Source organism: Barbus barbus (genome assembly GCF_936440315.1).
Source record: "Barbus barbus genome assembly, chromosome: 48".
Taxonomy (NCBI): Eukaryota; Metazoa; Chordata; class Actinopteri; order Cypriniformes; family Cyprinidae; genus Barbus; species Barbus barbus.
This window is the reverse complement of record NC_136726.1, coordinates 21959894-21975741: the sequence shown is the minus strand read 5'-3', so window position 1 is coordinate 21975741 and position 15848 is coordinate 21959894. Positions and strand designations below refer to the sequence as shown.

The following is a 15848-nucleotide window of genomic DNA, read 5'->3' as shown; positions in this document are numbered from 1 at the left end:
ATTAATCCATCCTGGAACATGGTCAGTCAAAGGTTTGGACACATCTACACGCTCTCTATTCTGACTGGTTTTCTACATTGTAGAGTGATAGTAAAGTGGAAACCTGGGAATGATGTAGCAACATGTGTCACACAAATGAAATCTATCCTATATCTGAGCTTCTCCTTTCTCCAAAAAACTGAAGAATTCATATTGGAATCTGTCATAATAAGCAATTCTAAAGGATCCCAGCATGCATTTTCTTGAATGCTTCAAACATAAAACTAGATCTTTCAAAATGTAATTCCCAACAAAGCTATGACAATTCCCAGTAAAACTGGACATCAAAAACTTTTTTTTTATTTGTCCAGTATCCCATATACAAACATCCCAACAGAGACTTAAATCAGATCCATATTACTATGATAGAAATTCCAGCAGGAATCCTGTACATGTTCCTTTGGGATAATTGTGAAGGATGTGGGATGTTTCTCAAACAGTATCAAAGGAGATCCCATGCTAGACACTTGTTAGGTAGATTGCATCACCTGTCCAACCAATGCATTTCAAAACATGCATTTAAATGTTCGTTTTATAAAGCAATTCATATATAGTGCACACACTGTACACATTCACTAAAACATTTAAGCCATCGTAAGAAAGAAATTCTAGTCAAGTGCGTCCAAACGTTTGCCTTGCATCGCACGAGCGCGAAATCAACAGATTTAGAGGTTTGTAAACTTACAGGTAGCTCCCGCTGGTGAGGATGAGGAAGATCTGCGGATAATAGACAGACAGCAGCACACTGCGCGAGGAGAAGAGGATCATGGTTCTGACGGACTGAGAGAAAGAAGCACGTTTAGTTCCAGTGGCACGTCTGTGATGTTCGCGAGCGGAGCTTCTTTGAGGCTGCGCGTAACTCCCAGAGGCGCTGTGTCATCGCGCGGGTCGGGCAGTCGGAGCGGGCTGATGGGTTTGGGGGGATTTGGGGATGGAAACAGAAGTGGCTCTCTCCTCACCGGAGACTCCGGGCTGCCATTGGGCAGAGGACGGCACCATCACACCACCATCCGCCCACTTTTGGATAAAGGGGCCACTAGGGGCCACACTGACAGCGCGCCCGTGCCCGCTGGAGAGGTAACCGACGATCCCTACAGCTTCACATATTGACCCAGAAGTCCCACGTATTCCACACTTTAAATATTAAATATCTCGGGCAAACCTGTGTTTTAGCGCCAAAACGTAATTTAAAAGACTTTCAGAACAAAACATTAGGTTGTTGGGTTATGAAAATCTATAGTAGTCAGATAAACAATGATATTATCGATATTTCATCCAATGATAATCCAGACTGAGATGTGCTAGCGGTTGCTATGGTTACCTATTCAGCTGCTTGCTTTCATGAGCATTTCTTTGCTGCTACGTGAAAATACGCGTCCTGGCTATTTTTTTGTGGTCATTTACCTGTTAAATGGTAATACTTTTATGCCAAAATAAATGTATTTTCACGTGGCACTTTCTATTTTAGATCTTTGAATTGACAGAACATAACTACTAATTACTATGGGCCTATGTTTCATCAATATTTCATCCATTAATGATCCTGACTGAAAGCGTGCCAGCGGTTGCTATGGTTACCTTTTCAGCTGTGCACATTTATTTACTGCAAAGTGAAAATCCACTCCCTGACTAACTTTCTTGGAGTCACGCAACCTTGTTAAAACTGTGTTAAATGCCTATACTTATACGCAAAACATGTATTTTCATGTGGCAGTAAATAGACGTTTGTGAATAGAAATTGCGATCGCCTGCAGAAGTCACAGCGATTTCTATTAGAATCCTTGAATTTACAGAACATTTCATTACTTTCAACTTTGTTCACTTTATTTCACTATATATCAAGGCTTGTTGCAACAGCAGAGCCCTCTTTGGCACTTACTAAACAGTCTTAATATGTTTTTTCAGCTACAAATATTATTTATTGCTTCTAAATTGTACATTAAGGAATTTTTTAGAAGATAAAACATGAGGACGCTGGTCCAAAAGACAACCCATAAATCTATAGGCCAGCTTTATTAATGCGCTGAGTGAAATGCAGTGCTTGTACCTGCATGTGCTGTATGTCAAAGTGAAAGAGGGTAAAGGGGGTATAGTGACAGATATCAAGCCTCAGGGGTGACAAAACAGGTTTGACCTGACGAGACCCCACATTATCTAGAGATCTCAAAGCATGCTTTCAGTCATATGAGGTCTTGTGAGCCACCTTATGTCTTCTCAAGATTGCATGATTAATCTCAGAGCTTTGACATGATGACAAATGTGCTTCCAAAAATGAAGAAAAAAAAAAGTGACTCATGAGGTGCTTTTCTATTTTATAAATTGCTCTAATCTGTATAATCTCCTGTTTCGGATAAATAACAGCGGCATTAATGGATTTCCACTTCAAAAGGTGGATAAACAATGATCTGTTTGTGCATGCAAAGGCATACGCAGATCTAGATATGATATCCTAATTCCATTTTGCATTGCTGAGTGTGTAACTCCTCAAATGGCAGTGCATATGCACAGAATAAAAACAAATAAACGAGAGCAAAGAGTTTAATATATCAAGTGAATCATGAATAGACTAGATGACAGGCGACCCTCTCTTGGAATACGAACAAATCCCTCAAGAATTCAGGTGAGGTCTTGCAAAACTGGAGGGTGAAGGAATGTGGAAATACAACTCGGCATGCTGTTATTACTGAGGGTATAGAGAGGTGAAAGCGAGAGAAACCCACAGCATGGATCTTCCTTTAAACTAGTTAACTGAGAAAAACATGGACCAAATGCAGTGGAAAATAGCTGTAAAGATCCATTTCGCTCACGTGAAGACCAATCGGTGAGCAGGTGTACAGATCTGAATATCACTTTTAGTACATACTGATCAACTGCATGTTATGCAATGCAAACTTTTAGATTACAAAGCTGCCAACCTAAACTAAATGCAGAACAAAATGTCATTAAATGCTATTTTATTCAACAAATGTGGTATTTCAAACTCCAAAATGAATTGAAATGTTAAATTTAGGGTTAGTTTTTTATCAAGCAATAACCTTAGAGTGCAGATATTTACTTTTTTCCTTTAGGAAATGTTTATTTCAAGTAAAGAATGTTTTTATGGTTTTAGTTTGTTAACTATAATAACCTTGCACTGGCATGAGCTTATGTGTCACCTACCCAAACGTGAACATCAAATGCATTGTGTTTAAAGCACATAGTACGTTGCATAAAGTAGATCCTCCGCTTACCCAAGGCGAGAATAAATGATGCCGAAACACAGGAGCACGTTAAAGATCCACAAGCGTAGGGGTCTGACCATGGTGTCCGATCTGTGCAGAAAACCAGCTCACATCGGCCACTCCGTTCCACCTGCGCAGGTAAACACACTCTTTCTGTCTCTCCGACGTGTCTTTCTGATTCCCTGTGAAGTTAGAAACCTGAGAGCCATAGTCAGGGTTCAGCTCACGCTCTGGGATGCTTTGCAGTCTCGTTCTTGAGTCTGAAGGCAAGATTGAGGCTTACAAACGCTGCATTTTCAAGGAGGAGCGAGTCGAATGTTTTCAGGTGAACCTGCCGTGCGCGTCGAGTTCCTCCTCCTCTCTCTCGGGGGGAATGCCGATGGTTTTATGTTCCAGGCTCATCGACTTGCTGCTGCTGCTGGTTTGTTAAATTCTTTCCATTTCTCCGCAGGTGAAAGTCTAGGGCAGGTAACACAAGCCTTTATCCACGCCCCTTCAGCTTTACGCTCACAGATGAGAGCATTTTACAGGCATGAAGCACGTGCTTTGGCTGCACGGACCGCAAATGAAAGGAATAGAGGCTCAGCCCTCCCTTTTCATAATGAAATTGGCTTCAAGTCCATTGCACAATCATGCAACAAAGTGATCGTTCCATGCATACATGTCTCATGGCTGATATTTCATGAATCGGGCTACAGAGGGAGGGACTAGAGAGAGTTTTTTAGTCCTGACTGTGTGATTCTGTGCCTTTACACATTCAAAATTGTTATTTTGGGATCCAAACAATACATTAAGCAATGCATTTGAATCAGTGGTTGGTTTACTAACAGATTTGGATGCAATGCACCACCATAAAAACATGTTTTATGGATGCAAACATCATATTTAGCAATGCACTACACATTTAGAATTTGTTTTTTGTGGGGTCCACTCCAAACAATATATTTAGCAATGCATTTGAATCAGTAGTTGGATTTCTTACAGATTAGAATGCAACGCACCACCATAAGAACATGTTTTGTGGGTTTAAACATTATATTTAGCAATGCATTATATTTTCAAAATTGGTTTTGGGTCCAAGCAATATATTAATCAATGCATTTGAATCAGTGGTTGGTTTACTAACAGAGTAGGATGCAATGCACCACCATACAAACATGTTGTATGTTTAGCAATGCATTGCATATTCAAAATTGTTTTGTGTGTGTCTGTGTGAGTGTCAAACAAGATCAGTGGTTGGGGTTTAACCGATTTGCATGCAATGTACCACAAGAAAAACGTGTTTTGTGGATGCAAACATTATATTTAGCAACATATTTGAATCAGTGGTTGTTGTTTTTTTTAGGATTAATTTCCATAAGACGTTTAGTATCTCAATGGTTTTTATTTCAGAATAAATGGGGAGCAAAGAGACTTGGATGTTTCTTTTCAGAAAACCCTGGTAATCTCATATGTTTCTCCTCTAGCGCTTCGAAAGAGATCTCAACAATGTTCTCAGATTCCTCAAAATCAAAACTCAAAATGAACCCAAACACGACTCATCAAATTGGGCAGAAACAATTATTTGGGCTATTTTATCAGCATAGATTTTATAGCTCAATATGACTTGATTCAACTGATGTGTGTCTCTTTTTCAGCTCAGGAGAAAATTCACCAAATCTGCTTATAAGAAGCTGATAAGAGGTTTAAACAGATTTATATTTGCATAAAACTATCTAAAATAGTTAAATAATTTTAAAATAAATAACTTTATGCCCAATTCAATGCTGTACACATCTGTAATGTCTTTAAATTGCCTTTATTTGACAGTTTTTACATAGACATTCTTTTTTTTTCTTTTTTTTCAAAGCCACTTCTTTGTTTAATTGAGTGTTGCAGTGATTAAAATATATTTTTTGTTTATTTTTTGCATGCAGGTATATGCATGCAGTTTCTGTACAGGTTCAGAAAAAGACCCTGTGTATCTGCGTAATGAGAAAACAACACTCCCCCTTGTGGTGAAAAGCAAACACCTCACTGCAACCGCCCAGGAATACACATATGATTTCACTGGATTATATGGAGTACATTTAATAAGCATATTCTGGGAAGCTAATACTTTAAAGCTTAAAATCAATACTCAGCATTCTTAGAAGAAAAATGTTGTCATGGCAACACAAGAAATATACTATTGTACATGCGTGCAAACTGGTTTTGGGTGGTACTTTGTGTGTGTTTGCGGTATGGCAGTGTCTGTCTGTGGTTAATAGAAGCTGGCATGCCTACAACTCCTGATAACCAACAATTCAAGCAGTTAACAGGACTTTTTAGATTCATGACTTAGTTTAATTTCAGGGACTAGCGGTGATGCAACAATGAAAGCAATGCAGAGAATGTCTAGTCATGCAGTTTTCTTTGAGGTTGCCATCTTAAATAAAATGACTGAAAAATTCAGCCTGAAAATACCTTAAATAATGGATCAACAATAGGCAACATTTAATTTAAAACATACAACATCATACAAAAATAAAAATGTAAAAATGCAATCGAATGAATTGCAATTGTCTACATAAAATCCCTCAAATAAAGGCAATTCAAAGACATTATAGCATAGAAGTAGGCAAAAAAGCGGCTTTAATTAAATGTAAATTTAAAAAATAAAATAAATTAATAAAAAAAAAAATGTAATAAAAGTAATTTAAATTTGTCTATATAAAAGCCCACAAATTAAGGAAATTAAAAAATATTGCAGATGTGTACAGCACTGAATTAGACAAAAAAAAAAGAAAAAAAGATGGCTTTAAAAAAATAAATAAAGGAAAACACAATCAAATGAATTGCAATTGTCTAAAAAGGCCTCGAATAAAAATATTTCAGACACTGCAAATTAGACATTAGACATAAAAAAAAAAAAATTAATTAAAAAAGAATTAAAATTGAAACATGCAATCAAATGAATTGCAATAGTCAATATAAAGGGCCTCAAATAAAGGCAATTGAAATACATTACAGATGTGAACAGCACTAAATTAGACAAAACAAGCGGCTTTTAAATAAAATATATATATATATATATATTTAAAATCAAATTAATTGCAATTGTCTATATGCTATATTAAATGTGTACTGTCCAGCTTCTGTTAAATGAGAAGAAACATCTGATTTCCAAAGGAAAATGATCTGACTTGAGCAAACGTCTCCATTTGCACCTCAACAACTGAGATGTTAAGAGATCATCTGTGATTTTTCTTCCCATCGGGACAAAAAGTGAGGCCTTCAGAAGGGATTTTTTAACAAATGTAAACGTGGCGGCCCACAGATGGACACACACACACACACACTTATGAAGTAATGATTCTTCAGTACTTCCTGTTAATGGCACTACTATGTCACTCATCTGTTCAGATGGTTCATTTTTGTTGACAGACAAACCCAACGAACCACAGAAATGCTTTGTTCCTTGACATCCCTTCTTTTACAGTTTTAAGAGCGCACTTCAAAACAAGCTCACTGTTACACCAGATGGGCGCTTGACGGATTGAGCCTCAGTATAAAGTTGCTCAGGGGGTGATTGTTGCGGCGTGGCGGTGTTTGAAGCATCTGCATAAAACGATGGTCTTGTTTGTCACCATGGCTGTAATTTTTTGATTTAGCTTCATTAAAATCTTTAAAGGACTACCAATCTGCTGCTTTTATGGGGTCCAATTGTCAGGACGGCATGTGTCACTGCGTTTTCACGCCACATGAAAAACGCGTCAAACATGTTGGTGTGCGTGCAGACGGGTTTGCGCTTTATTCGAGTCAAATGTGTTTCCAAGAGCACTTCAAAAAAGACAAAAGGATGATGTCATATAAAGACAAACAGGCCGAATGCACACATAGTGCTTCTCCATGAGGTATAAAAAAATAGCTTACCACTGTGACAAGCATATACTCTTTTTGACGTTTTATATATATTTCTATATCTTTCTCTCTATCATATACAGTGTGTGTGTGTGTATATATATATATATTATTTGTAATTAATATTACTATAATTTATTTAATGAATTGCATTATATATTAGGATTAAATGCATTAATAATAAATAAATAGGTCTAGTAATAGTAAATATTAATAATAAATTATATATATAATTTATTTTATTTATTCTATTTTTAATTTACATTTATTATTATTATTTATATTTAAATATTTTTTTATATTTTTAACAGATATATATATATTTTTTTTTTTTTTTTTTTTATATAATTCATCAAAACATTACAGATATTGAATCATAAAAAGAACTGCAGCAGGTTCTAAACTCTTGCTGCGAGATGTGAAATTGGCTTAAGCAACATAAACAGCTATTAAAAACACAAACACGCGGTAAACTAGAGGTTAGTGCAAATACACTCATCCATTGGCTGTGTTCCAAAGCCTAGTGCCATTTAAAGTATGCTCGGATTCGTTCGGTTTTCCCAATGTTGCATTTTTGTGCTTATTAGAATATGCATCATAATGCTTGCAGTATGCCAATACCAAACGTAGGTTGTAAATAACTCAGGTAAACAACTGTTATCAGACCTGAAATAGGTCATCCAAAACTGATCATTTTCAGAAAAGTGACTCACCCTCAGGCCATCCAAGATGTAGATGAATTGTTTCTTCATCAGATTTGGAGAAATGTAGCATTGCATCACTTGCTCAGCAATGGATGCTCTGCAGTGAATGGGTGCCGTCAGAATGAGAGTCCAAACAGCTGATAAAAACATCACAATAATCCACTCCATCAGTTAATGTCTCGTGAAGTGAAAAACTGTGTCAAATCCATAATTAATATTTTAACTTTAAACAACTGCTTCCAACTAAAATATGAGTCCATAATCCATTATATTTTGTGAAAAAGTCGTCTGGTCTGAATCAGGAGAGAAATATGCATTGATCAAGCACCGTTTACAAGCCAAAACAGTTCAAAATAAGTATGGATTTTAATGTGAGAGACAACAAGAGATGGACTTTATGGATTATGGACTCGTATTCTAGTCAGAAGCTGCGGTTTAAAGTTAAAACCATGAACAAAACCATGTCTCGTCATGAACAAACTAACAAACATGAAAATTGCAGTGCAGTTAGAGCTTCAACGCATTTAAAAAATAACAGCATGCATGATTTGAGGAATCATTCCTGTCTCTAACACAAACAGTGTGGGACCAATTATGCACTAAAGTTACTTAATGTTAGAGTAATAAACGACAAGGTGAATAAAAACTGTCCTGAATACCAAACCGTGCGAGCCAGTGAAATGATCAACCTCTATTTACTGTAAACGCTAATAGCTGAGTTTACACAAATGCCCTGTGGAAAACCACACACTTTGACTCATTTCATTTGTCTGAGTTAATTTGTACGCTTCACAGGCAGATGATACAACCGAATTGAGCAAACCAGAGGAGTAAAGATGGTGATTTACCCCAGACTGTGAATTGGTCAGGGTTTGGCTGGTTAACATGTTCCAGTTAGCCTCAGCATGTAGATGCGGTTGTTTTGCAATTACACAGATGCTTCACCAGTGACCCAACGACTGCCATTGGGATGAATGGGAATGCTAATGGATGCTTTCTCCAGAACTACTTGAGTTAAATGTAATGTCATCATAATCCAACGCAGGCCTGAAAATAATATACAGGGCCGTTCAAAAGTTTGGGATCAGTAATATTAAAAAAGTTTCTTATGCTCATCAAGGCTGTATCTAGTTAATCAAAAATACAGAAAAAAACTAATTTTGTGAAATATTATTGCAATTTAAAATAACAGTTTTCTATTTTAATATATTTTTAAATATAATTTGTTTCTATGAAGCAAAGCTGTATTTTCAGCATCATTACTCCAGTCTTCAGTGTCACATGATCCTTCAGAAATCATTCTTTAATATGCTGATTTATAATCAATGTTGGAAACAGTTGTGCTGCTTAATATTTTTTGCGACCTGTTATTTTTTTTCAGGATTCTTTGATAAATAAAAAGTTAAAAAGAACAGTGTATATTCAAAATAGAAGATACAATATATACTATTCAAAAGTTTATGGTCAGTAATTTTTTTTTAAAGAAATTAATACTTTTATTTAGCAAGGATGTGTTAAATGGATGTGTTAAACGTGAAAGATTTACATTGTTAGAAAAGATTTCTATTTTGAATAAATGTTGTTCTTTTTTACTTTTTATTCATCTAAGAAAAAAGTATCACAGGTTCCCAACAAAAATGAAGCAGCATAACAGTTTCAACACTGATCAGCATATTAGAATGATTTCTGAAGGATCATAATGGCTGATGAAAATTCAGCGCTGCGTCACAGAAATAAATTCTATTTTAAAGTATATTGAAATAGGAAACCAATATCAGAAATAGTAATAATATTTCACAATATTATTATTTTTTTTTTCAGAATTTTTGCGCAGATAAATATAGCCTTGATGAGCATATGAGACTCCACACAAAAAAAAAACATTAAAAATCTTTCTGATCCCAAACTTATGAAGGACAGTGTATATGTATTGGATTTCTGTCATTACCAATAACTAGACTCGCCGGTTTTTGACCACTAGGTGGCCATCTAGTCGTCATTCTCGTCCTCCTTATGAGCTTGTCATGCCCACCTGAAAGATCCCAACAGAATCTGTTTCCTTGCATTTCACTCATTCGCTACTGGAGGACGGCGAAGCAAATTGACCTTTTTCTGTTTTGGCAAAGGAACGTCTTTCTGTCTCTTTAAATACTATTAAGTACTCTTGACCAATGGCTAAATAAAATCAGCCAGTGGGCAAGGTTGTGTTTGTGTAGGAGCTGATTCAGCTGGAAGCCCTTTTCCCGGCCAGGGAAATAGATTTATCCGGCTTGCCAAACCCGAGAGAGGCGTCTAGGTTTGCCACATCTGCATTCACACACAGCCTCTGGTTGTCCGCGGCTCGAGCCCCTCCAACAGCAGGACACACGCAGTTACTGACGGAGGTACTGCGAACAACTGCACCAAAAACTGATTTATTTGGTTAAATCGTTATATATTAATACTGGTATTTGCTAAGTCAAGCATCACTATTGATAATATTCATATTGAGGACTAGAAATCTGAAACCAACTTAATTTTAGTCATCATCTAGCACAGGGGTCACTAAACCTGGTCCTGGAGGGCCGGTGTGCTGCAAAGTTTAGCTCCAACTTGCCTCAACACACCTGCCTGGAAGTTTCAAGTATACCTAGTAAGACCTTGATTAGCTGGTTCAGGTGTGTTTGATTAGGGTTGGAGCTAAACTTTGCAGGACACCGGCCCTCCAGGACCAAGAACTGGGGCAGTCGTGGCCTAATGGTTAGAGAGTCGGACTTGTAACCCAAAGATCGCGGGTTTGAGTCTCAGGTCCGGCAGGGATTGCAAGTGGGGGGAGTGAATGACCAGCTCTCTCTTCCACCCTCAATACCACAACTAAGGTGAGACCCTTGAGCAAGGCACCGAACCCCGTTCACGGTATGTGTGTGTGTGCGTGCGCACTTGGAAGGGTTGCAGAGCACAAATTCCGAGTATGGTTCCCCATACTTAGCCACACATCACTTCACTTTCACCAGAAATTCCCTAGCAACTACCTATCCACCTTTTTCTTCAACGCGGAAGTAAGCCCTTCCGCTTCATTAGCCGCTATCTGTAAATAACGAGAAGAATAACAACGTGCAGTAAACGGTAAAACAGTTTGCACTACAAACCAGTGTGTTCATAATTAAGATAATACATAAAAATAATATCGTAAGACGCACACATTTTTAATATCAAGCAGCAAAACGAACTGATTTGTACAGCTAAAAATAGATGGACGCAGATGAGACCAGAAGCTAGACCCATAGAAAGAAAAATTCACGGCAAGAAAAAGGTGGATAAAATTCTAAAAATCATCTAGCAATTTCCTAGAATTTTCCTATAACACCCTAGCAACCATCAATAAATGCCCTAGGAACCACCTAGAATGCCCTAACAACCATCTAGCAACACCCTAGTAACCACATAAAATGCCCTAGCAATATTCCCCAGCAACCATCTAGAAATTCCTTAGAAACTATAACATTTTAGAAATTTCCTAGAATTTACCTATAACACCCCAGCAACCAGAGAAATCCCCTAGCAACCATCTAGTAATGCCCTAGCAACCACCTAGAATGCCCTAGCAATCATTTAGCAACACCCTAGTAACCACATAGAATGCCCTAACAATATTCCCTAGCATCTGCCTAGAACACCCTAGCAACCATGTACCAATTCCCTAGCAGCCACATAGAATGTCCTAGCAATGATTTAGTAATTCCCTAGCAACTACTTACGATACCCCAGCAATCGTCTAGCGCGACCTTAGAAGCCACCTAGAACACCCTAGAAACCATGAAGCAATTCCCTGGCAACAACATATAACACCCTAGCAACTAGAAATTATTTTGCAGCTACCTATAACACTATCAATCAACAAGCAGTTTCCGAGCAACTACCTATAACATGCTAGCAACCATCTAGAAAGTCCCTGGCAACATCTAGCAATTCCACAGCAATCACCTAGAACACCCTAGCAACCATCTAGCAATTCCCAGGCAGGCAAATAGAACGCCCTAGCAATGATCTAGTAATTGCCTAGCAACTACCAATAACACCATAGCAACAATCTTGAAATTCCATAGCAAGAATGCCCTAGCAACAATGTAACAATGGCCTAACACATAAACACTCTAGCAACCACCTAGAAATTTCCTAGCAACTAACTAGAATACCCTTGAAACCATCAAGCCCTTTACTAGCAACTACCCATAACACCCTAGCTACCATCTAGGAAGTCCTTAGAAACCACCTAAAACAACTTGTCAGCCATCTGGTAAAGCGCTTGAAACCATATAGAACACTCCAGCAACCATCTGGTTGCTGTGGTGTTCTATGTAGTTGCTAGGCTAGGTTCAGCTAGGGTGTTCTAGGTGGTTGCTGTGGAATTGCTAAATGAATGCTAGGGTGTTAATATGAGGTTGCTAGGCTATTGCTAGGTGGTTGCTAGGGAATTGCTAGATGGTTGCTAGGGTGTTCTAGGTAGTTGCTAGGCTTTGTTCAGCCAGGGTGTTCCAGGTGAATTCTAGGCAATTCCCTAGCAACCACTTAGAATGCACTAGAAATCACCGAGAGCACCTTATCAATCAAATTTTCCTCAGAAAATATGGAAATCTGGTTGAGACCTTCGCAAGTTGAACAAACAGCAGTGTCGTAGAGTTGCCTTTGACAACGAAGGAATGTAAGGTACTGTAATGGAAACCGTTCGACCTCAAATTGGACCATCCAGATGACCTTTACCAGAGCCACCGAATTACATGACATAAAAACAGCAACCTGGACAGACATAAATCTCCAACACAGCTATTCAGGCACAGATTGGAATGGATAATGAATGCCGAATCATGAGCATTTTCAATCCTGGACTCGTGAGGCAGGAGCGTATTCAGATACACTGGGCCGAACCCGCCGTCTGGCTTCTGTTCTCAGCGTGATTACTGAGAGTCTGAATGCTGGGACATGTCTGGAGTGGAAAGCCGGCTTTTTTGAGGTTGTGCTGCTGGACGCCAAAACCTGAATGCCACATTTTGAGAGCTTGGATAAGAATCCGAGAGAAGTCAAAAAGAAGTTATGTTCCCCTCATGTAGAAACCTTCAGAAGCTAATTTTCTGTTTGCAGATGAGGTTCACTTTGCATCAAGGACTGACTCCAAAAGCCTGAACTGCCTCATTCCTTTTTTTAAAAAGTTTAATTTATGGGCTTTTTAAATGCCTTTAATGCTACAGGACAGTACAGAGGTGACAGAAAAGCATTGGGAGGAGAGAGGGGAATTATATGTCGGTGCACTAACCACAAGGCAATCAGCGTCGACTAAACTGCCTCATTTCTGATCAGGGACTACAATAGCTGTTTCCATCCACCGATTTTTATGCGCTTTTTGGGACAAACGCTGAATGGAAAAGTTGTGCATACATTCTAAAAATGTGCATAAAAACTCCCATAATGCCCGAAACTATAGGGATGCAACGATTATAGATTTTGTTGGTATGATTACAGTCTGAGGAATAATCACGGTTTCATGATTATTACGATTATTATGAATTTATTCATTTCACAACATTACTAATGTATAAGATCACATGAACACTCATTAGATATTAAAGTGTTATTTATTGCTGCCTTTTAAAACAGAAATAACACAGAAACCAACAATACAGCACAAAATAATAATAATTTTTAAGTATTTAGTGTTTTCAGTTTGTACATTCTTTACATTTATTGTAAAAACTTGGAAACGTGAAAAAAAAAAAAAAAATTTTTGGTTTTAATATAACAATGGTATTAATATAAGACTAATATTAACTTTATTTATCCCACAGGGGAAACTGTTACTAATGACAGGAATAAATGAATAACTATTATTGTAATCAACTGTCATCCATACATATTCATTTTAATATTCTTTATAATAATCCATTCATGATTTTACATGTTGCCTGAGAAAACCATGTCTATTATTTTGGTTTGTGAGATCACGCTGCGCACACATAGGCCTACAAACATTCAGGAGGACACAAACTTGATGTGAACGCTGCCCCTCGGCTTTTATTAATAATATAGCTTAGATACTAAATCGCTACATTTTGAGAGAGAGAGAATGTAGAGTCATTTCTCTGGTGGAAATAAAGCTTTAAATAAAGCAGTTTGGTAATCATAGTTAATTTAGTGTGTGTAGTAGCCTCCATGCCTCTGATAAGCACCGCTAGTGTAACTTTGTTTTCATTTTGAGCAAGTTGCAACAGTTCTGTTCCATGCAACAACAAAAAAACACTTGTGTAGCAGAGCCTTTACGATTAATTAACCGTGACATTTTAAAGCGCGGTTAATCGTTGCATCCCTACCCACAACTGAGTTGGATACATTTTTATAAGATAAGAAAACATGCACATAAATACTGATTGAAATATTTAAGCAGTAGACCGATCTCCCCTAGCAACTAACAATGTCATTATGGGATATCGCATAAAAAAAAAAAAAAAAAGGCTAAATGGAAATGTCAAGATGCGCATTAAAACAAATTGGTCCTCTACGGAAGCGTATTGCATTCACTTGAGGAAAAAAAAATCTACTCTGTTTTTCTGAATTAATGACTTAATTATCTCGTAATTCTGAGATAATTAACTCGTTAATTCAGAAAAACAGAGCAAAAACTTTTCTCATGAAAAATTATCTCGTAATTCTGAGATAATTAACTCGTTAATTCAGAAAAACAGAGCAAAAACTTTTTTTATGAAAAATTATCTCGTAATTCTGAGATAATTAACTCGTTAATTCAGAAAAACAGAGTAGATTTTTTTTCCTCAAGTGAATGCAATACGCTTCCGTAGTCCTCAACTGAGTCAGATACAATTTTTATCTGATAAAACATGCACATAAACTACAATGGACATTTATTTATTTACCGAATACATTCCTCAATGTGCTTCAAAAAGTCATGTGACTCTGAGTGATTGGATGGCATAACTGGACTAACAATGGACTGATGTTGTTGCAGAGCATCTGAAATGTTCTGGTCATTTTGAAAAGCCTGAGCCAAAGTTTGTCGTCAAAGTGGTTCTGTGTAATTACCAGCAACCCCTAAAAATGCCATTTTGGGATATAGCATAAAAAAGCTAAATGGAAACACCAAGATGCACATAATTTCAAAAAATGTGCATTAAAAACGTATGCGCTCAACAGAATCAGATAAATGTTTTATCCAATAAAACATGCACATAAACTATGATGGAAACACATTTACCAATTAAATTCCTCAGTGTGCATCAAAAAAGTCATGTGATATTGCGCGATGGGATGGCATAACTGGACTAACCAGTGGACCGATCTAGTTGCCTGAGCCAAAGTCTGTTGTCAAAGTGGAAAAACTGCATTTCGTCTGCGCCCTGAGGTGACGTTATTTATCATATACTGCAAAAAAAAAAAAAAAAACACACACAATGGCTTCTCCTGTTGCAGTGAATTACCTTTTTATTAGTGATATTTGGCACCAGTTTATCACTACGTGATGATTTTGTATTCGTCTCTCTGGTTGGAAACTGCTTTATTCGCAAATGTTTTATGCAATATTCCAATATTTTGCATAAGTTACAACTTTGAAGGGAAACATAGCTAATGTCTGTATCAATTTACGGCCCTCAAGTAGGATTGATAACCTGTAGCCAAACCTCACTCAGATAAATCGATGAAAACAATTCTGTGGTCAAAACAAGTAAAATAATCCAACTTTGAAATGTACTTCCCCTTTTTTATCTCAGAACAAGAGAAGATCTTCATCATTGCGATTGGGCCAGCATTGTGGTGACAGGAGCTCAGACCAAGAGCCAATATTCCTCCTCAGTATTACTGTCTTGTTTTCCAGTACAAATATCTAAACATTCTTAAATCAGGATACATTTTCTTAAGAAGCCAAATTACGTAAATCTTGTTTTCAGAAAAATTAATGTAGTGAGTTTTCTTGAAAACAAGAAGAACAAATCTGCCAGTGGGGTTCGAAAAAACAACG

At 37.3% G+C, this 15848-nt stretch overlaps 2 protein-coding genes across 2 annotated transcripts in view; one reads left to right on the top strand and one right to left on the bottom strand.

The window, feature by feature from the left end:
- The window catches only part of wnt7bb (wingless-type MMTV integration site family, member 7Bb), a 43353-nt gene extending 39604 nt beyond the window's left edge, over positions 1-3749 (bottom strand). The window contains exon 1 of the mRNA XM_079412020.1: positions 3270-3749. Coding sequence (XP_079268146.1) covers positions 3270-3340 — 71 coding nt within the window. The 5' untranslated portion in view covers positions 3341-3749. The remainder of the gene's footprint in view (positions 1-3269) is intronic.
- avpr1aa (arginine vasopressin receptor 1Aa) overlaps positions 1-15848 on the top strand; it is a 552460-nt gene that overhangs the window by 355651 nt on the left and 180961 nt on the right. The window lies entirely within an intron of this gene.